The 20,951-nt window shown below is 43.6% G+C and overlaps 1 protein-coding gene across 2 annotated transcripts in view; it reads right to left on the reverse strand.

Moving 5' to 3' along the window:
• Window positions 1-20,951, reverse strand: part of CFAP70 (cilia and flagella associated protein 70) — a 58,437-nt gene that overhangs the window by 21,093 nt on the left and 16,393 nt on the right. For both annotated transcript variants that reach the window (XM_032231462.1, XM_032231460.1), the window contains exons 11-20: window positions 18,963-19,109; window positions 18,014-18,094; window positions 16,926-17,017; window positions 15,218-15,278; window positions 12,747-12,938; window positions 11,364-11,495; window positions 8,432-8,557; window positions 7,318-7,451; window positions 4,375-4,490; window positions 1,382-1,579 (exon numbers count right to left, since the gene is read on the reverse strand). In XM_032231462.1, the coding sequence (XP_032087353.1) occupies window positions 1,382-1,579; window positions 4,375-4,490; window positions 7,318-7,451; window positions 8,432-8,557; window positions 11,364-11,495; window positions 12,747-12,938; window positions 15,218-15,278; window positions 16,926-17,017; window positions 18,014-18,094; window positions 18,963-19,109 (1,279 nt within the window). The remainder of the gene's footprint in view (window positions 1-1,381; window positions 1,580-4,374; window positions 4,491-7,317; window positions 7,452-8,431; window positions 8,558-11,363; window positions 11,496-12,746; window positions 12,939-15,217; window positions 15,279-16,925; window positions 17,018-18,013; window positions 18,095-18,962; window positions 19,110-20,951) is intronic.

Consider the following 20,951-nt stretch of genomic DNA (forward strand, 5'->3'; position numbering starts at 1 on the left):
TGCCCATGGGGTCATGAGATTTACGAGGCAAAGGTCATACATGTGAAAAAGTCACATTTTTTTTCAGTGGTGGTGTAACTTTGAACGGTCACTAAATGACCCAACCTTCAAATTTCTAAGTTCTATCACAGTGTTTCTCAACCTTGGCAACTTGAAGATGTCTGGACTTCAACTCCCAGAATTCCCCAGCCAAGGTTGAGAAACACTGTTCTATCATATCTCAAGACCTAAAATGGACACCTAACATCAAACGTCATCAAAAAAGCACAACAAAGAATGTTCTTTCTGCGCCAACTCAGGAAGCTCAAAGTGCCCAAAAAGCTGCTGATTCAGTTCTACAGAGGAATGATTGAGTCTGTCATCTGCACCTCCATAACTGTCTGGTTTGGCTCTGCAACCCAACAAGACAGACAGAGACTTCAACGGATAATCAGAATTGCAGAAAAAACAATGGCTACCAACCTGCCTTCCACTGAGGACTTGGACACTGCACAAGTCAAAAAGAGGACTGGGAAAATATCTACAGACACCTCACACCCTGGACATTAATATGTTTCAACTCCTCTCCTCAAAATGATGCTATAAGGTACCGCACACCAGAACAACTAGACACAAGGACAGGTTTTTCCCGAACACCATCACTCTGCTAAACAAATAATTCCCTCAACACTGTCAATCTATTCACTAAGGCTGCATTAACTATTACTATTAATCTTCTCATTAGTCCTATCACCCATTTCCTACCACTTATGACTGCAGGACTGTAACTTTGTTGCTTGTATCCTTACGATTTATATTGATTGTTTCCTAGTATGATTTGATTGCTTATTTGCATCCTATGACTATCATTAAGTGTTGCACCTTATGATTCTTGATGAATGTATTTTGTCTTTTTACGTACACTGAGAGCATCTGCACCAAAGACAAATTCCTTGTGTGTCCAATCACACTTGGCCAATAAATAATTCTATTCTATTCTATTTATTCTAATTCCATTATTCTATTCTATTCTATTCCATTCCATTCTCATTCCATTCTCCTTCCATTATTCTATTCTATTCTATTCTCCTTCCATTATTCTATTTTATTCTATTCCTATTCTATTCTATATTCTAATTCCATTATTCTATTCTATTCTATTATATTCCATTCCATTCTCATTCCACTATTCTATTCTATTCTATTCTCCTTCCATTATTCTATTCTATTCTATTATATTCCATTCCATTCTCATTCCATTATTCTATTCTATTCTATTCTAGTCTATTCCTGTTATATTCTCCTTCCATTATTCTATTTTATTCTATTCCTATTCTAATTCTATTCCTTTCCCTGATTTTGAAGAATGTGGTAGAGTTTGTGGCTCGCATTGTCACCTTACCTGACTCCTCTGGGGCAACCAGGGACTGTCCCCGTGAAGCCATGTATGACATTTTTTTCTTTCCTCCAGTTACCGGTACTTCTTCTATACTTGGAGGACTTGGTTTCTCTTTGGGCAGATGGGCCTTCTGGAGCTTGGTAGCCTCATGGAAGGCCATCTCGACCCTGATGTAGTTTTCCTGGATATCATAGAAAAGTCCTAAAGGGAAGGAAAGGGAAAGAAAAAGGAAATAATTATGGTGATGTTGAAAGAGGTATGGAAATGTTAGCAGGTTCTTTGGTATTCACCTAAAATGGAGAGCATTCTCTTTATTTATTTATTTAATAGATTGATTGCCCCCCTTTATTGTGTGCATCTCAAAACAATGTGCTTGCCTTTTGTTTTCCCAATGACAATCTGATGTGGTGGGCTGGGCTGAGAGAGAAGAACTGGCTCAAAGTCACGCAGCTGACTTTCATGCCTAAGGCAGGACTAGAACTCACCATCTCCTGGTTATTGGCCCAAAGTCACTCAGCTGATTTTCATGCCTAAAGCAGGACTAGAACTCACCGTCGCCTGGTGATTGGCCAAAATCACTCAGCTGAATCATGCCAAAGGCAGGACTAGAACTCACCGTCTTCTGGTGATTGGCCCAAAAGCACCCAGCTGGTCTTCATGCCTAAAGTTGGACTAGAACTCACCGACTCTGGGAACATAGGCCACTATCTTTATCACTACCCCCAATTGTCTCTTTCTTCTTTTCCTGCTAGATTCTCTTTAGGATAATTTATTAAGGAATAGAGTGATAAGAATAGTGGCATTTTTGACTAGTCCTTGGAATTCTGGCTGTCCCAGCATTTAACAGTCATGTGATCATGACCTCGGTGCTTGGCCACTGGCTTGGACATAACACAGTTGTAGCATCCCATGGTTCCATGATTGGCATTTGCAACCTTTCCTGCTGGCTTTCCCACAAGCAAAATCAATGGGGAAGCCAGCAGGGAAGGTTGCAAGTTGCATCTGAGATAGTCAGACTGTTTTTAAGTTCCATTCGGGCCGAATTGATGTATTCAACTAGATCAGTGCTTTGAGGAAGTATAAGTATAATCTTTATTGTCATTGTACTTAAAAACAATGAAATTGGTTCAGAGGATCGGTTTCCCATCGGGGCTCGCTTACTGCACTTTGCAGATCAGTGGGATACCACCCCTTCGGATCGGCTGGGTTAGAGCCACAGTTAGGGTCAGTTTGGTGCTGGAGTGTATTGTTGGCGTCTGAGAGCGCCAAATTGCTTGGGTTCATCAGTTGGAACTTACAGACTAGGCAGAAAGTGCGCCGAGTACAGATGGTGCCGACACTCTGGCAATCAACATCTCCAAACCTTCCAGGTTAAATTAGCCAGATTCGTACCTGTCAGAATATTCATGAATTGGCAGAGACATGGTAACAAGGTCAGCCAATGAGGCTTATTTGGAGACAGAAACTTCAGTAAGAAGTCTGAGCGTGGCTTAGCTGTATTAAGCTCTGTGCTGGAAACGAAACTAGCCTGGACTTGTCTGTTGATCTGAATTGAAATGAAACTGTTCTCTGCTGTTGGTATTGTATGTATGTGTGTATATATCAGTGGTGGGATTCAGCCGGCTTGCACTTATTCGGAAGACCCAGTTGTTAACTTTCTAAGCAGTTCAGAGAACCGGTTGTTGGAAGAAATCTCCTTTTGTTTTTTTCCCACTTTACAGGGCTGTAATGAAGGCAGAAAGGAAATATTCTGATGTTGTTTCTAGTCTAATCTTTATTGCTCTGCTTACAGACACTGCCTCTCGGTTAATCTTTATGACATTGTAACAGCCATGCCCACCAAGTCACATGACCCCCTGAGCCAGGAGTACCTAGATGGTCATTAGGGCAGAGAACCGGTTGTTAAATTATTTGAATCCTACCACTGGTTTGTGTGTGTGTGTGTGTGTGTGTGTGTGTGTGTGTGTGTGTGTGTATGTATGTATATATATATATATATATATATATATATATATATATAATGTTGTATTTGTGCTGATAAATAAATAAAGGGAGACTAGTTTGAAAATTATATATATATATATATATATATATATATATATATATATATATATATATTGAAATAGCTTGAAATAGATCTATACTAGTCTCCCTTTATTTATTTATCAGCACAAATACAACATAAAAAACATATATATATACAGGGCGGGGCATAACCTTTTCCTAGGGGGTCACAGCAAGATCGACAGCAGTTTACAACTTCCGCGACACCTCATTTTAAAGCCCATAAAAAACTGAATTGAATGAGCTATTAAATGTTAAATTTGCTTTAAGAATGGCTGGAAAATTCGATTCGGAAGAACAAAGGATCATTGACAGAATAAAATGCATTGCCTTTCGAGAGGCTCGCGATGCTGGAGCCAGATCTCAATTTGCCAGATCTCAATCCGGCAGAGAACATTGGGGCCATAATTAAGGATGAAGTGGAAGCTCTGATGATTCAGGAGCAAGGTCAAAATCGATATTCGGTTGAAACTTTGAGAATGAATTTGGAAACTGTGTTGAAAAATCTGGAAAATCGAACGGAACTGTTTGAAGATTTGTTGTGTTCTTATCCACCTCGTTTGAATGCTGTTCGAAGGGCTAATGGTGGTCATACTGACTATTAAATCGTGTCAATAAACTCAGTTTTTGATGGGCTTTCGAATGGTGTATGAATTATTTGTGTTGTTATTACAAGTGTTGCTGTGACCCCCTAGGAAAAGGTTATGCCCCGCCCTGTATATATATACACACACACACACACACACACACATATACATACATACATACACACACACATACATACACACACACATATACATACATACATACACACACTATATATTCTATATATTCTTATATATAAAGAAGTTTCTTATTTAAATGAATCCCACTGAGTCACTTATCTGGGTGTGTTTCCTGCATATGATTTTTGCAACAAACTCTGATAGTACCTAGCATGGTCCAGGCCACGACACTGTTTGGCTCCACGCAGGTGGCATCCTCAAAAAAGACTTCAGCCTCTTCGTAATTCTGCAGCATCACAGCCATGATCCCACACAACAGCACACTGAACAGAGGAGAAACAACGAATCAAAGGAAGGGCTCATTGTAAGAACAATCCCTTACATCCCATCCTGGGGTGGTTCCAATCATGGCACATGGTTGAGAGAGCCCCCAAAGCACATTTATTCGCAAAGAGAAGCCAATCAGTTTGAAATTTACAATGACTATGAGAATGGTCTATCATGGTGATGGCTTTTGGGATCGCGTGCCAAAAGTGGGGAGAGCGCGAGGTGTGTGTGTGTCATGCACTGGTGTGCCCACACCCATAATGCCCTGTCTGCGACCCCTGAAGCCTCCAGAGGGTAAAAAAACTGCCATACGAGCAACCCGTTCCTGCCCGTAGGGTTTTTCATGCTTCCTTTTCAAGGAAGCCTCTGGAGGGCAAAAAACGGCCTTAAAAGAAGGCCAAAGTCAGCTGGCTGGCGCGCACATGCGTGCTGGAGCTGACAAGGCAACGCCTCATGTGCCCCAACAAATGGCTTCGTGTGCCCTCAGGTGCTTTGGAGAATAGCTTGACTCCCTCTTCTTTGGGGCAGCCCCTGAGATATTGGAACATTGCTATCATGTCTCCCCTGGTCCTTCTTTTCATTAAACTAGACACACCCAGTTCCTGCAACTGTTCTTCATATGTTTTAGTCTCCAGTCCCCTAATCATCCTTGTTGCTCTTCTCTGAGCTCTTTCTAGAGTCTCCACATCTTTTCTACATCGTGGCAATCAAAACTGGATGCAGGATTCCAAGTGTGGCCTTACCAAGGCCTTTTAAAATGGTATTAACACTTCATGTGATCTTGATTCCATCTCTCTGTTTATGTAGCCTAGAACTGTGTTGGCTTTTTTTGGCAGCTGCTGCACTCTGCTGGCTCATATTTAAATGGTTCAGAGTTATATCTTTCCCAGATTCCTTTTGAAATGGCAGAACTCCTAATGTGCTGCCTTCGCTAGAAAACTCTTTTTAAATAGTGAGAGAGCGATCCCTCTGAGTATCTGCAATTGAAAATAGCTCATGCTGAACTGCAAACCCCAGTTCAACATGAGGAATTGACCACAGGAAATGCCTGGGGACATTTTTGTAACGTGTCTGTCATAGCCAGGTTTTTAAAAGTTGTCAAATTTAAAGGCCACAATGAGTCATGGATTTTGGATTCTATCAATGAGCCCACTTGAGGTGCTTTGGTTGAAAACCTTTTGCCCTGTATTGCACCATTTCATCAAAGGTTAACAGACACAAGAGTTTTAGTGAAATATATATAATTGGATAAGAACTGGCTGAATCCCATCCCTGATGTATAGGACATACATCCATATCAGTGGTGGGATTCAACCGGTTCACACCTATTCAGGAGAAACGGTTGTTGGAAGAAATCTCCTTTGTTTTTTTCCACTTTACAGGGCTAATCCTGTAAGGAAGGCAGAAAGGAAACATTCTGGTGTTATTTCTAACCTAATTTCTATTGCCCTGCTTAGAGAAACTGCCTCTCTGGTTAACTCTTATTACATTGTAACAGCTAAGGTGAAGCGCTTATTGACATGAGTGACGTTGAGTTGGCCATGCCCACCCAGTCACATGACCACCAAGCCCCACCTACCCAGCTGGTCATTAGGGCAGAGAACCAGTTGTTAAATTATTTGAATCCCACCACTGATCCATATCCAGCATAAAAAATATGTATCTTTCTCCCCCCACATATACTGTAAGTGCAAACTCCACCCCGAAAATTCATCACAGTGAAGAAGAAAAATACAACAAGGAGGGAGGGAGAAAGGAGAGGGAAAGAAGAAAGGGAAAAGGAGAGGAAGTAAGGGAGGGGTAGTAAGAGTAGGAGAGAGGGTAGGAAGGGGAAGAAAGAAGAGTGGGGAGAGGAAGGGGAAGAAGAAAAGAGAAAGGAGAGGAGGAAGGTGTCAACTTGTAAAGCGTTTCCATGACTATTAAGTTGACATGAAAAAGGGAGGGAGAATTCCATGCATAACTTCGACCAGGGTTGGATCTCAGATTTCTACAGCAGGCATGTGAGGTGTGAAAGTTCACAGCCTGCTGCAGCACCTTGTTGGTGGATGTGATTTATGACACTGGCTGAGGGGAGGGGAGACACAGAGATAAAGGGCAGACGCCAATAACCTGAATCAGATTTGGCTCGGCAGAAGAACATGCCAAAATGCTCCTAATGAATGACTGGATTTCTTTTGAACTTTATCTCGAGGCTCGTAAAGGACCCAAGGTGGCACAGTGGTTAAATGCAGCACTGCAGGCTACTTCAGCTGACTGCAGTTCAGCAGTTTGGCTGTTCAAATCTCACCGGTTCAGGGTTGACTCAGCCTTCCATCCTTCCGAGGTGGGTAAAATGAGGACCCGGATTGTTGGGGGCAATATGCTGACTCTGTAAACCGCTTAGAGAGGGCTGAAAGCCCTATGAAGCGGTATATAAGTCTAGCTGCTATTGCTATTGCTAATTAGGTCATCTTTTGGGAACTTCACAGAAGGAAGAAGGGAGAGGGAGGGGAAGAAGAAAAGAGAAAGGAGAGGAGGAAGGAAGAAGCTAGAGAAGGGAGGTTGGGAGGAGAGAAGAAGTAGTAGGATTGTTGTAAAATAAGATGGATGTACTAGGTGGCAGGAAAGTGACTCCGATTATATTTTTAATTTTTTTAAATGAACTGTGATAAATGTTAAAGGATAACATATAAATAACAACAGTATGAGAATGAGAATGTATATTTGTGAATGTATATATGAGAAAGAAAAATAAAACTCTTTTTAAAAAGAAATATGAGGGAACTCTGCTAGCTACCTAGCTATTGTCTCACTGGGGCTCCAGAACTCTTGAAGAAGTGGTACCTGGGCATGTGATTGGCATCCAACCCGACCGCCTCACGGAAACATTCTTGGGCCTTGAAGTTGTTTTCAGTCAAGAGGCAAAAAGCTCCATAATCCAACCAGCTCTGGATATCTTGGGGGTTTCGAGACAACCTCTGGAGACAGAAGGACCATGTTAGTGTTCGGTTTGTAAAGTTTGAATGGAAATATCTGAAGATCAAAGACAGCAATTGCACTTAAGACGTATATACTGCTTTACAGTACTTTACAGATCTTTCTAAGCGTTTTACAGAGTCAGCCTCTTGCCCCCAACCATCTGGGTCCTCATCTTATCAAACTGGGAAGGATGGATAGAGGAACTGGTCAGGATTGAACTCTTGGCAGTGAGTTTGCCTGCAATATCGCATTCTAACCACTGTGACACTACAGCTAATCAGCAGTAGCACTTACATTATATACTGCTTTACAGTGCTTTACAGCCCTCTCTAAGTGGTTGACAGAGTCAGCCTATCGTCCCCAGCAATCTGGGTCCTCGTTTTACCGACCTCGGAAGGATGGAAGGTTGAGCCAACCTTGAGCCGGTGAGAATCGAACAACTTCAGGCAGCCATCAGTCAACAGAAGTAGCCTGCAGTACTGCATTCTAACCACTGTGCCACCACAGCTCAATAGAATGTCTACTTCTGGATACAAGAAGATATTGGTTTTTTGTTTGATTTAATTTGAGCCTTCACGTCTCCCTATTGTATGTATGTTCCAGGAATTCTTGAATAAGAATCTATTGAGAACAAGGGTGTCCAATTGTGTCAGCTCTTAAGATATATGGACTTCAACTCCCAGAATTCCCCAGCTAGCCTTCCACTGAAAAAAAAGGACTACTGCATCTGAATGCTTCCAATTCTTAGAAAATGTGCTCTGTGAGCTTGATGGTTTTCTTGCAGACATTTCGTTGCCCAATGATAGTCCTGATGGTGTTACATAGAATGGGTTATGACACGTCTGCAAGAAAATTGCCAAGTTCACAGAGCACCAAGGACCTCTCCTTTCAACCCTGAATTACATAAATTCTTCTTTATCAGAAAAATCACAATTCCACAGCTGTTCTGCTTAGAAAGAAAGAGGAGGAGTTCCCTTACCTCCTGATAGTACGTTGAAGCCAAACCGTAGTCTCTGTTGACTTGGGCCTCTCGAGCAAACAGCTGGAGCTGCTCCAAGGTGGTATATACGGGAGGAGGAGGACTTGGAGTCTGGAGGGATAGCACCTAGCCAGGGCAGGGGAATAACAGATTTAACAGATTAATAGAGTTGGAAGGGACCTTGTAGGTTATCTAGTCCAACCCCACACCCAAGCAGGAGACCCTACACCATTTCTGACAGATGGCAGTCCAGTCTCTTCTTGAAAATTTCCAGTGATGAAGCTCCCACAATTTCTTAAGGCAAGCTTTAACATATTAACAGAGTTGGAAGGGACATTGTAGGTCAACTAGTCCAACCCCCATTCAAGCAGGAGAAAAATGACATCTCTTCTTGAAAGCTTCCAATGATGAAGCTCCCACAACTTTGGAAGGCAACTTCTGCTCCATGGATTGATTTGTTCTCACTGTTAGAAAATTTATCCTTATTTCCAAGTTGAATCTCTCCTTGTTCAGTTTCCATCCATTATTCCTTGTCTGGCCTTCAGGTGCTTTGGAAAATAGCTTGACCCCCTCCTCTCTATGGCAGCCCCTCAAATATTGGAAGGCTGCTCTCCTGTCTCCCCTCGTCCTTCTCTTCACTAGACTAGCCATGCCCAGTTCCTGCAACCGTTCTTCATATGTTTAGCCTCCAGTCCCCTAATCATCCTGGTTGCTCTTCTCTGCACTCTTTCTAGAGTCTCCACATCTTTTTTATAGTGTGGTGACCAAAACTGGACGCAGTACTCTAGGTGTAGTCTTACTAGGGCTTTATAGGGTGGCTTTATAGAACAGGCTTGATAGAATAATGATAAATTACAATAAATAGAAATAATGATTTATAGGCTTTATAGAATAATGAACAGGCCACTCAGGTTGCTTCAGTTAAAGGAGGGCTCAACTCAGCACTTGGCAATATGTATTCAAGCAGAGGTCACCCTTAACTTATAAACATTTATTTAGTGACCATTCAAGGTTATAGCAGCACTGAAAAAAATGACATGGCTGAAAGTCTGTAGAGATTCTCAGTCCTCCGGGTCCCGGTTGTCCCAAAGGTGTTTTTTTTCCCAAGAGGCAACTGGACTTCGTTGTTTTCTTCTTTTGAAGATGTTTTGGTTCTCATCCAAGAAACTTCTTCAGCTCTGACTAGCTGGTGGGGAATGGAAGGATTTGTACTCCTTGCAGACCAGCTGGTCATTTGCATCCTTTTAGAGGGACATTGAGGCCACTTGGAGGTTTATCTGTGTCTTCAGCATCACCTGAGTGGTGCAAATGGTTCCTGTAGTCTGCATTTTGCCCCCTTTGGAAATCTACTGCTACTCCCACACCATTCAAAAGGTGTCTATCCCAAATTGTACAGCTGAAAGATTCTCAGTCATCCAGGTCATGGTTGTCCCAAAGGTGCTTTTTTTCAGAAGGCAACTGGACTTTCTTGTTGTTTTCTCTCTGAGGATGTTTCGCTTCTCATCCAAGAAGCTTCTTCAGCTCTGACTGGGATGGTGGGGAATGGCAGGATTTATACTCCTTGCAGACAGCTGGTCGTTTGCATCCTTGTAGAGGGTCGTTGAAGCACTTGGAGGTTTATCTGTGTCCTGAGGGTCACCTGAGTGGTGCAAATGGTTCCTGCAATCTGCAATTTTTTTCCCTTTGGAAATGAGTTCCTACTCCCACGCCATTCCAAGGTGTCCATCCCAAATTGCGTAGCTAAAAGTCTGTAGAGATTCTCAGTCATCCAGTTCATGGTTGTCCCAAAGATGCTTTTTTCAGGAGGCAACTGGACTTTCTGGGTTTTTCTTTTGAAGATGTTTCACTTCTCACCCAAGAAGCTTCTTCAGCTCTGACTTGATGGTGGGGAATGGAAAGATTTATATTCCTTGCAGACAGCTGGTCCTTTGCATCCTTTTAGAGGGACGTTGAGGCCACTTGGAGGTTTATCTGTGTCCTTAGGGTGCCCTGAGTGGCGCAAATGGGCGTGGAGACTTCTTGGCTGCAGGATGTTTTCTGCCCAGCGTCCCTTACGAATCCTTCCATTCCCCACCATCCAGTCACATCTGACAAAGCTTCGTGGATGAAAAACGGAACATCTTCAAAAGAAAAAAAAGTGACTTATGACCGTTTTCAACTTACAACCATTACAACATCCCCGTGGTTATGTGGTCAAAATTCAGATGCTTTGCAACCGACTCATGTTTATGACAGTTTCAGCGTCCCGGGGTCATGTGATCCTCTTTTGCAACCTTCTGGCAAGCGAAGTCCATGAGCAAACCAAACTCACTTAACAACCGTGTTCCTAACTTAACAATTGCTGTGATTCACTTAACTACTATGGCAAGAAAGGTCATAAATATCTCACTTAGCCACAAAAATGTTGGGGTCAACTGTGGTCATAAGTCGAGGACTACCTGTATAGACAGTCTTCTTGAACTCTCACCATCAGCCTGTTTAGTTACAGGACACTCGGTTGCAAGCCAAAAGCTGGATTAAATCATCCTGCCCCCACCCTCCCATGAGTCTTCCCTTGCTTTGCTTGTCATATATCCAGAGGAGGAATTCAGCAGGTTCTGACCAGTTCTGGAGAACCGGTAGCGGAAATTTTGAGTAGTTTGGAGAACCAGTAAATACCACCTCTGGCTGGCCATGCCCCCATCTATTCTCTGCCTCCCGAACCCCAGCTGATCGGGAGGAAATAGGGATTTTGCAGTATCCATCCCCTGGCGCAGGGAAAAAATTGAGATTTTACATTATCCTTCCCCCGCCACACCCACCAAGCCATGTCACGCACGTCAAGCCACGCCCACAGAACCGGTAGTAAAAAAAATTGAATCCCACCACTGCATAGATCACCCAACTGCCTCAACAGTAGAAGGAGGGAGAGCTTTGCTCTTGTAAAGCTCACCTGATTCAAGGCGACATGCATCTGATCCATCAAGTAGACATACAACTCACTGAGGAAAGCTTGGAGTTGATCCAGAGTTTCAAAGGCGGTGGTCTTCAAGTACTTCTCCCGCACAATTTTCACAACCGCGTGCTGTAAGTAAGAGAAAGACTCAGTCCCTCCCTCATAAGGGAGGGAGCAATGGATTTATGCTAGATTCCATTGCCTGGTGGACCACTACAGATCTAAAGAAAGGGCGTGACAGACCTGTCACCTATTGTGGCCCGCCAGCGGCCAGCAGAGCTGGCAGCAGAGTCGGACAGTGAGGAGGTTGGGGAGAAATATGGGCCAGTCGTGGAGTCTGGGGAAGGCTCAGATGAGAGCTCTGCATCAGAGGCAGAGGTGGGGCCAAGGCCGTCTGACAGTTCTCAGCTGCCTTTGGAGCTAGACAGCAGTGAGGCAGAGGAACAGCTGGAGCCTTTCCCAGTGTGTGCATGGGCAGAGTTGCCAGATGAAGGGAACAGATAAGAAATCAGGGTCGACTTAGGAGTAAAGCCACAGGTGGATGGTGAATGGCCTCTCCCAGAGGAAATAAAAGAAGCGTGAAAGGGGAGTGGGCTTTCAGGAAACAATTCGTTCATTCGTTTGCTTCCGGAGTGTGAAGATCTGTCCGTGAATCTCAGAGACTGAGTGCACAGGACTGCTTTTAGAAAATATTTACATGTTAGCTTTCCAAGCTAGACAAAGTCTGTGGTCATAAATTCACCCTTGAAAGGCCTGTTTACCAGGTCTTTGCTGAAGGTGAATGAGAGGAACTCACATTTGTTTAATAAAAGGGATTTTGTCGGGACCAGGAATCTGCTTTGTGCTTTTTGGGGAAGCCTAGGTCAGAACACTACCACTTAAACCTCTAAAGAGAAATTATCCTTGGCGTCATTTGTGGAGAAAGATACAGTTTGATTAGAAGTCAAGTGAATTGCAGGGTTGCAATCGTGGGCCAAAATCCCTCATTACAATTTTTTCCTCCCTAATTGTCTTTTATTGTTGCCCGTCACATGACCAATCGGGTTCAAGCAAGATATTTTCAAAACAGCCACTTCAAGAATAGGTTGGTATGCAGCTGCTTTCCTTTCCCAGCCAATTGTCCTTGAAGCAGCATCTCAGGGAGATACAGCAGTTACTTTCGCTTTCCCCCAAGCATTTCCCCTCCCATCCACCCTCTCCAGAGTTCATGGCAGACTGTCACCTGCGGAGTAGCGAAGCACAAGCCAACATAAGGTGGCACCTAATCAAGATCTTCTGAAATGCAGAAGAATCCCACAATGATAAAATGTGACACTTCTATGTGACATTCCAACCTCTGCAATAAAATGTCACTTTTACAAAGAGACACCTGCAAAATACCTTGAGTTGCTCCTTAAAGGCAAAATATTTCCCCGAGGTGTTCAGCTCATAGTTGAGTTGACATTTCTGGTCTTCCAGGGTCTGAGAATCTATGAGAAGCCCTTGGATCACCTGCCTTCCAAAGAGCTCATGATACTCATCTAGGATGGATGCAGCAATGCTGGTGATCTGCGTGTGGTAATCTTCTACGGCCTAAAGACGACAAGAAGTCAGGAAAACCTTTGAGTGAACTCAGAGGTTGTCAGAAATAATTTCTCCATGAGAAGGTGATGTACACGCTTCTTGGTTGCTGTTCTCCACTGCTTGAACTGTCAGACCCTAACTACCAAGCCTAGTACAAGCTCATCCTTGAATATCCAGACACAAAGAGCTTCTAGTGTACCGACAGAGTATTTGTAGCTCAGGGTGGGGTCCTTGTTGTTCTGAGGGTGGTGCTTTTCTTGCCAACGTTTAGTATAGAGTAACAGAGTTGAAAGGGACCTTGGAGGTCTTCTAGTTCAACCCCCTGCCTAGGCAGGAAACCCTACATCACTTCAGACAAATGGTTATCCAACATCTTCTTAAAGATTTCCAGTGTTGGGGCATTCACAACTTCTGGAGGAAAGCTGTTCCACTGATTAATTGTTCTAACTGTCAGGAAATATCTTCTCAGTTCTAAGTTGCTTTTCTCCTTGATTAGTTTCCACCCATTGCTTCTTGTCCTACCCACAGGTGCTTTGGGGAATAGCTTGACTCCCTCTTCCTTGTGGCAACCCCTGAGATATTGGAAGACTGCTATCATGTCTCCCCTAGTCCTTCTTTTCATTAAAATAGACATACCCAGTTCCTGCAACCGTTATTCATATATTTTAGCCTCCAGTCCCCTAATCAAACCCCTAAAGTTTCATTATCAAACTAGGCTAGTACTGTTATCTAGTATGAAAATGAAATGTCGGCAATAAAACCATCAACTTCAGACGGCAACAAGGACCCTTGTTGTAATATAGTTCCTTGTGTAGGAAGGATCCTGGGGCTTCTAGTGTGGGAGGAGGACTGAGTAACAGGCATGAGATTACTCAGGCATGCTTGATGTGGCTTATGGGTAAGATTCTATGGATGGCTAGACGTTTCTGAAGGGGAAGAAATGGTGATACAGCCGGGAACCATGGTCATCAGTGAATTCTAGCTGGAAAATCTTTCTGGATGAAGGACAGACCCAGGGATCACCAGCCCCCACTTCCCTGCATCCCAGATTGCTACTCATTTCTTTTTTTGCTTTTCCTTTTTCTCTTATCTTGAACCTCAAATGTGTTTTGCTTTTTATTCTGTGGAAAAACCTCTCTAAAGTATTATATCTCCATATTGCAGCATCAGTCTGATTGGTCGGGCGGCCTTTTCAGTCTCCCTTTCATATTTATCTATGTGTGAGAATAAACTCTGGTTGAGGAATTGGCAATCTTGGTTTGAGTACTGATCAAAACCAGCGATTGGCAAGCTGGCTGGGCAATTCAAGGACTTGGAAATCCACGTCTCTCAGAAGGAGAAAAAGAAAGCTGAAGAAAAATAAAACATTAAAGAGAACAAGAGATGAGTTAAGAGAAAAGGGTTAGGAAAAGAGGAAGGTAAAAAAGAGAGATATTGGTAGAAAATGAAATATGTTGATACTGTGGATGATATATAGTTAAATAAGATAATATTGCTAAGGGTGGATAACCAATTAAGTAAAATGCTTGTTATATTAAAATGGAGTTTGATGATATACGCTGCAAATAGAAACGAGCAATAACAAATGGAAAATGAAATGACAAAGTTGGCATACTTTTTTCTGAAAGGGCGAAAAATGACTTGCTTTATTTGTTATGAAAAATTTAAAGTTAAGATGGAAATATGGTAAGAAAATGTGGGGCCAAAATTAGAAATGATGTGATATAAAATTAATTATGCATAAGAGAGAATGTAAAAAGGGAAAAAAACCTGGACAACACTTGGTTTGTAAAGTGGTTTTAAAATTTGTAATAAAAAAATAAATAAAACTTCATATACTGGAAGTTCACGTCTCTTAAATTTGTCGAGGACACAGATCGGGCGGGGGGGGGGGAAGGGGGAATGATTTCATATGAAAATGAAATCTCCTTAATGTGACGTTAGCGCTGCCTTCCAGAGAATCTCAGTTGTTATTTTTGTTTTTAAATTAAGACGTTTCTAGCCCCTAAGGTTTTAAAAACATGCTTGGAAGCAGACATAACAAACAATGTCTAATTGAAAACCCAGAAATAGACTACGGACAGGGGTGGGGGTGGGGGGGAAACTATTCTTAGCTCTCCTACAAGAAATGCAAATAATGTATGCACAATAGGAAAAAAATATGCGCATCTGAGCAATCCCTTTCACAGTTGTCTGTTCTTGATACAAAAACTAGACCAGAATGGCAAAGCTTTTCTTTTTTTAAAAAAATGCAGGAGGAGAACGACTGAGTAAGTTCGATTCCATACCTTCATGGCTCCTGCAGTCCTTCGGGGGAGCGGAGGGTGTGGAGGAATCATCTCTTTCACTCTGAAAGTGTTAGAAGAAAGGACAGATTGTTTTGATAATCTGACAATGCATTTTGCCATCCCACTCGCAGTTTACTGCGAAGTCAGTTCTATGAAACTTAACAAGATAAGCTGCAGAATTAACACACAAAGGATTATGTGTTCACATTGTTTCAATTGGGATACGTTCTATGGATACGTTCATGATCCAGGTCATGGTTGCCCCCAAGGTGCTTTTTCAAGAGGCAACTGTTATAGCCCACCAGCAGCCAGTGGAGCTGGTAGCAGATTCAGACAGTGAGGAGGTTGGGGAGGAACATGGGCTAGTCCTGGAGTCTGGGGGAGGCTCTGAGGAGGGCTCTGTGTTGGAGGCAGAGAGGGGGCCAGGGCTGTCTGACAGTTATCAGCTGCCTTCAGAGTCAGACATCAGTGAGGCAGATGAACAGCTGGAGCCTGTTCCCAGTGGGCCCATGTGCAAAATTGCCAGACGAAGAGAACAGCTAAAGAACAGGGGTCAACTTGGGAGTAAGGCCACAGGTGGATGATGAATGGCCCCTTCCAGAGGAAATAAAAGAGGAGCGAAAGGGGAGTGGAGTTTGCAGGAGACCATTAGTTCGCTTAATTGCTTCGTGACTCTTCAAGACTCCTTGCCAAGTTTTGCAGATATCGGCCTGGCAGCTCTCCAAGCCAGAGAAGGTCTGTGACTGTAAATCCTTCCCTGAAAGACTTTGCTGGATGTGAATGAGCAGAATTCACAGTAGATTAATAAAAGGGTTTTTTGTTGGGATAAGGAGTTTGTTTCATGGTCTTGGGAAGCCTCGGTCAGAACAACAACTGGACTTTCTCAGGTTTTCCTTGAAGATGTTTCGCTTCTCATTCAAGAAGTGTCTTTAGTTCTAAAGGAGTTTCTTGGATGAGAAGCGAAATGTCCTAAAAAAAATGAAGCCCAGTTGCTTCTTGAAGAAAGCACCTTTGGGACAACCTGGGATGAGGCCTCCCCGCAGAAATTTTTGTAAAGGGCTAATTCAGCCAAGTTGTAGGCTTTGTAGGTTGCAAATGATGCTCTTCGAGGTCCTGAAATCTGCCTTGGCATAATGTACTGTTGGGTAACCAACCTATCTTCTTGGGCTTATGATGAGATCAAAATTCAGTAAGACACACAACCTTTGTTCTGACTGATCTGGCCCAATATATAGAATGAATGGGGTAAGTAAGAATAATGCCTTCCACTGACAGAGAATGAGCAGCACTAGCAAAGATGCATAGCATCATAGAGCTGAATGGGACCTTGGAGGTCTTTTAGTCCAACCCCATTCCTAAGGCAGGAGTCCTTATACCATCCAGGACAAATGGTTGTCCAATCTTTCATTGAAAACCTCCAGCGATGGAGTACCAACCACTCTGGGATGCAAGCTGTAAGTCATTGATTAATCATTCTCACTATCATGGGAGTGTAAAAAACAGACTTTGACCCACACCCACAGATAGATAGATAGATAGATAGATAGATAGATAGATAGATAGATAGATAGATAGATAGATAGATAGATAGATAGATATAGAGATAGAGGTATATAGAGGTATATAGAGGTATAGGTATAGATATATAGATAGATATATAGAGGTATAGAGATATATAGACATAGAGATATATCGATATAAAACTCACCGGCTGGCAAGTTCCTCTGGCAGACGCTTGGGCACCAAAGCTCTATCCAGCATAAACTCTAACACAATAAAACTTCCACATTCCACATATTGCTGGAAAAAGAAAGTGGTTGATATTTCTTCAGAGGCATAGCCCACATCCTATAATGTTTCCACAGCGACCCCACCCACCCCCAAATTTATCCCAAACACATGATGTTTCAATTATGGGAATTTAAATCTAAACATCTGGAGAACAGCTAGGTTAATATCACGCCATTGCTGCAAGACACAGCAGAAGTAACCCAGTGATATGAGAGAGAGAGAGAGAGAGACAGAGAGAGACACACAGAGAGAGACAGAGAGAGAGACAGAGACACAGAGACAGACAGACAGACAGAGACAGAGAGACAGAGACAGGAGAAGGGGAGAGAGGGAGGGAGGGGGAGGGGGAGAGAGAGAGAGGAGAGGGAGGAAAGGAGAGGAAAGAGGGAGGGAGAGAGAGAACAGAGAGGAGAGGAGGAGAGACAGAGGGGGAGGGGGAGAGAAGAGAGAGGAAAGGAGAAGCGAGGAGAAAGGGAGGTAGAGGGAGGAAGGGAAAGAAAGGAGAGGAGGAAAAACAGAGGGGAGGGAGAGAGTGAGAAGAGAGAGAGGAAAGGAGAGGAGAAAGGGAGAGGAAGGAGAGAAGAGGAGGAGAAACGGAGGGGAAGATTGAGAGAAGAGAGAGGAAAGGAGAAAGGGAGGGAGAGGGAGGGAGAGAAATGAGAGGAGGAGAGACGGAGGGAGAGAGTGAAAGAAGAGAGAGGAGAGAAGGAGAGGGAGATAAATAGAGAGAGAGAGAAAATAAAGAGGAGAGGAAAGAGGGAGGGAGAGAGAGGAGAGGAGAGAAGAGAAGAAGAGGGAGGGAAAGAGAGAGAGAACAGAGAGAAGGAAAGAGGGAGGGAGAGAGAGGGAGAGAGAGGAGAGAGAGAGGGAGCGGGAGGAATGCACTTTGAGGCTATCCAGAAGCACTCATTCACAGTTTTCATGTGGCTCAAGATCCAGACTTGAGAGTCCAGATGGTATTTACAAATACTGTACATTTGACATCTTTTCAATCAAGGGCTTTACCTGTCCTTCCAAGTTCTGGCATAAAGAGATGGCAATCTCTACCGTGATCTCAGAGGTGTCTTTTTTTACAATAGTGGATGGCTGAAGAGGAAGCAAAAAAATAGTCTTTTACTGGATATCATTTCAGAAGGCTTCAGGGGAATGGGGGGGGGGGTGTCACCTAATTTGAAGTTGGCAAGAGGGATGAGCCTGAAACTAAAATTGATGGTTCTTCTTTTCATCTAGGACTCTTAGGGCTGCGTGGTGCTTTGAAATCTATGCTAATTTATTCTAGAAAGCCGGTTTGGGTTAGTTGGCTGTGCCGGCAGGCCTGGGGTTGATGAGTTCCCTTCCCCTCTCAACTTGTGTGGCTGTGTGACTCTTGGTTATTTTAATCCCTTGTATTGTGTTCTATGTTCCCTTTCCCCCTTTGAGTTGTTCTCCGTCCTGAGTCCCTCCCGGAAAAGGGCGGCATACAAATAAAATTAATCTAAATCTAAATCTAGTTGTGAAGGTGCTGGCCTAGAAACCAGGAGACTGTGAGTTCTAGTTTTGCGTTAGGCATGAAGGTTGGCTGGGTGACTCTGAGTCAATCACCAGAAGACTGGGAGTTCTAGTCCCCCCCTTAGACATGAAGCCTGACTGGGTGGCTTTGAGCCAAACACCAAAAGACTGGGAGTTCTAATCCCGCCTTAGGCATGAAGCCTTGCTGGGTGACTCTGAGCCAATTGGGAGGCTGTGAGTCTAGTTCTACTTTACACATGAAGCCCGGCTGGGTGACTTTGAGCCAATCACCAGAAGACTGGGAATTCTAGTCCCACCTTAGGCATGAACGTTTGGCTGGACGACTGAGCCAATTGGGAGGCTGTGAGTTCTAGTCCTACCTTAGGCATGAAGCCTGGCTGGGTGACTGGAGACCCCTATTCAAGAGGACTCCATCTCCCTGCACTTACTCTGTTGCCATTCTCACCTTCCGGAGCATTTCTCGTTGCTTGTCCTCTTTGTAGTTCTTCCCAAGGATGCTCTTGGTGTGGGGACTGTACATTCCCATGGGCCCAAATCTATTAAGAATTGCCTGATGGCCCACATCGCGAAAAAGACTGAAGAGGCACTTGGTCTGAAACAAAAGAGGCACCAAGGGAGAGTGAGGTCACATACAATGCCAGCAGACCCTCTCTGAGGGACAGGAACACAGAACATAGACTAATAGCAAGAGCACTTAGACTTATATACCGCTTCCCAGCGCTTCACGACTCTCTCTGAGAGGTTTACAGAACCAGCATCTTGCCCCCAACAATGCGGGTCTTTGTTTACTGACCTCAGAAGGATGGAAAGTTGAGTCAATCTTGAGCCGATCAGGATCGAACTCTTGACTGCGGGCAGAGTCAGCCTGCAATATCACATTCTAACCACTGTGCCACCAGGGCTCCTAATGCAACATCCGATCAGCTACAGCAATAGCAATGGCACTTAGACTTATCTACCGCTTCACAGTGCTTCACAACCCTCTCAAAGTGGTTTGCAGAGTCGGCATATTATCCCCGGCAATCCGGGTCCTCATTTCATCCACCTCAGAAGGATGGAAGGCTGAGTAAAACCTTGAGCCGGTCAGAATGAAACTGCTGTGGGCAGCCAGTAGTCGGCAGAAGTAGCCTGCAGTTCTGCATTCTAGCCACTAGGCCATCACGGCTCTATGGGTTGGAAGGGACCTTGAAAGTCCTCTAGTCCAGCTCCCTGCTCAAGCAGGAGACCCTATACCCGTGATGTTGAACCCATGGCACGTGTTGCTGTCAACTCCAGTGCTGGCTAGCTGACTTCGGCCTTCTTTTTCAGCCATTTTTTGCCCTCCGGAGGCTTCTAGGAAAAACAACAGGAACGGACTTCCGGTTTGCCCATTGGGCCATTTTTCGTGCTCCAGAGGCTTCAGGGAAGCCTCCGGAGTGGCAGAGAAGGCTGTTTTCACCCTCCACAGGCTCCTAGAAAGCCTCTGGATCCTGGGGAGAGTAAAAAACAGGTCCATCGCATGCCAAAAGCGGGGGGAGGGCATAATGCGCATAGCATTATGGGTGTGGGCAGGCCTGTGCACGATCCCCCTGTGTTTCCCCCACTTTTGGCATGTGATGGGAAAGAGGTTAGCCATCATACCATCCTAGCTATCCAATCTCTTTGGAAAACCATCAGCAATGGAGCATCCAAAACTCCAGGAGGCAAGCTGATTCCATTGTTCTGTCAGGAAATGTTGGACTTCCGGGTTGGATCTCTCTTTAAAGATCTTCCACCCATTATTTCTTATCCTGCCCTCATGTGCTTTGGAGAAGGTTTTATGTGGCAGCCCCTCATGTACTGGAAGGCTACCGTTATATCACCACTAGTCTTTCTCTTTGTTAAAGTAGGCCAGACTACTAGACATCTGCCTGGGGCATCAGTATCCTTTGCTGTAATACCGAGAATGTTTCATTTTAAATACATTTTTTTAAAAAAATGGTTCGTCCTTTAAAAATGATCAAAGGCCCAGAGATTAAAACATACGAAGAACGCTTGCAGGAATTGGATATGACCAGTCTAGAGAAAAGAAGGGGGTGATTCCATGTGAGGTGGTCTGGGGCTCTCTGCTCGACCATCATGGATTTTTTAAAATAGAATTTATTTTTATTTTCAAAACAAACACAACACATAAAATCTTCCTTCTTTACATACTGTAGAAAGTGTATCAGTTGGTTACAAAAGGTTTTCGTGCCTCTCTTCCACAGTCATCAAGCATAATTCATATTAACTCAAGTATTTTAACTCAAATATTTATACATGTTACCCTTATACCTCCATTTTTATTTGACTATAATTATTTAAACGTCCTTCATCATAAAATATACCAAGATTTAATACATAACCACATACTGGCATTTCATTTACTATTTCTAAAATCCTCCAATAACACTGAATCCTTATGCCCTATTCTAAC

This window comes from Thamnophis elegans, chromosome 14 (genome assembly GCF_009769535.1).
Source record: "Thamnophis elegans isolate rThaEle1 chromosome 14, rThaEle1.pri, whole genome shotgun sequence".
In the NCBI taxonomy this organism is placed as follows: Eukaryota; Metazoa; Chordata; class Lepidosauria; order Squamata; family Colubridae; genus Thamnophis; species Thamnophis elegans.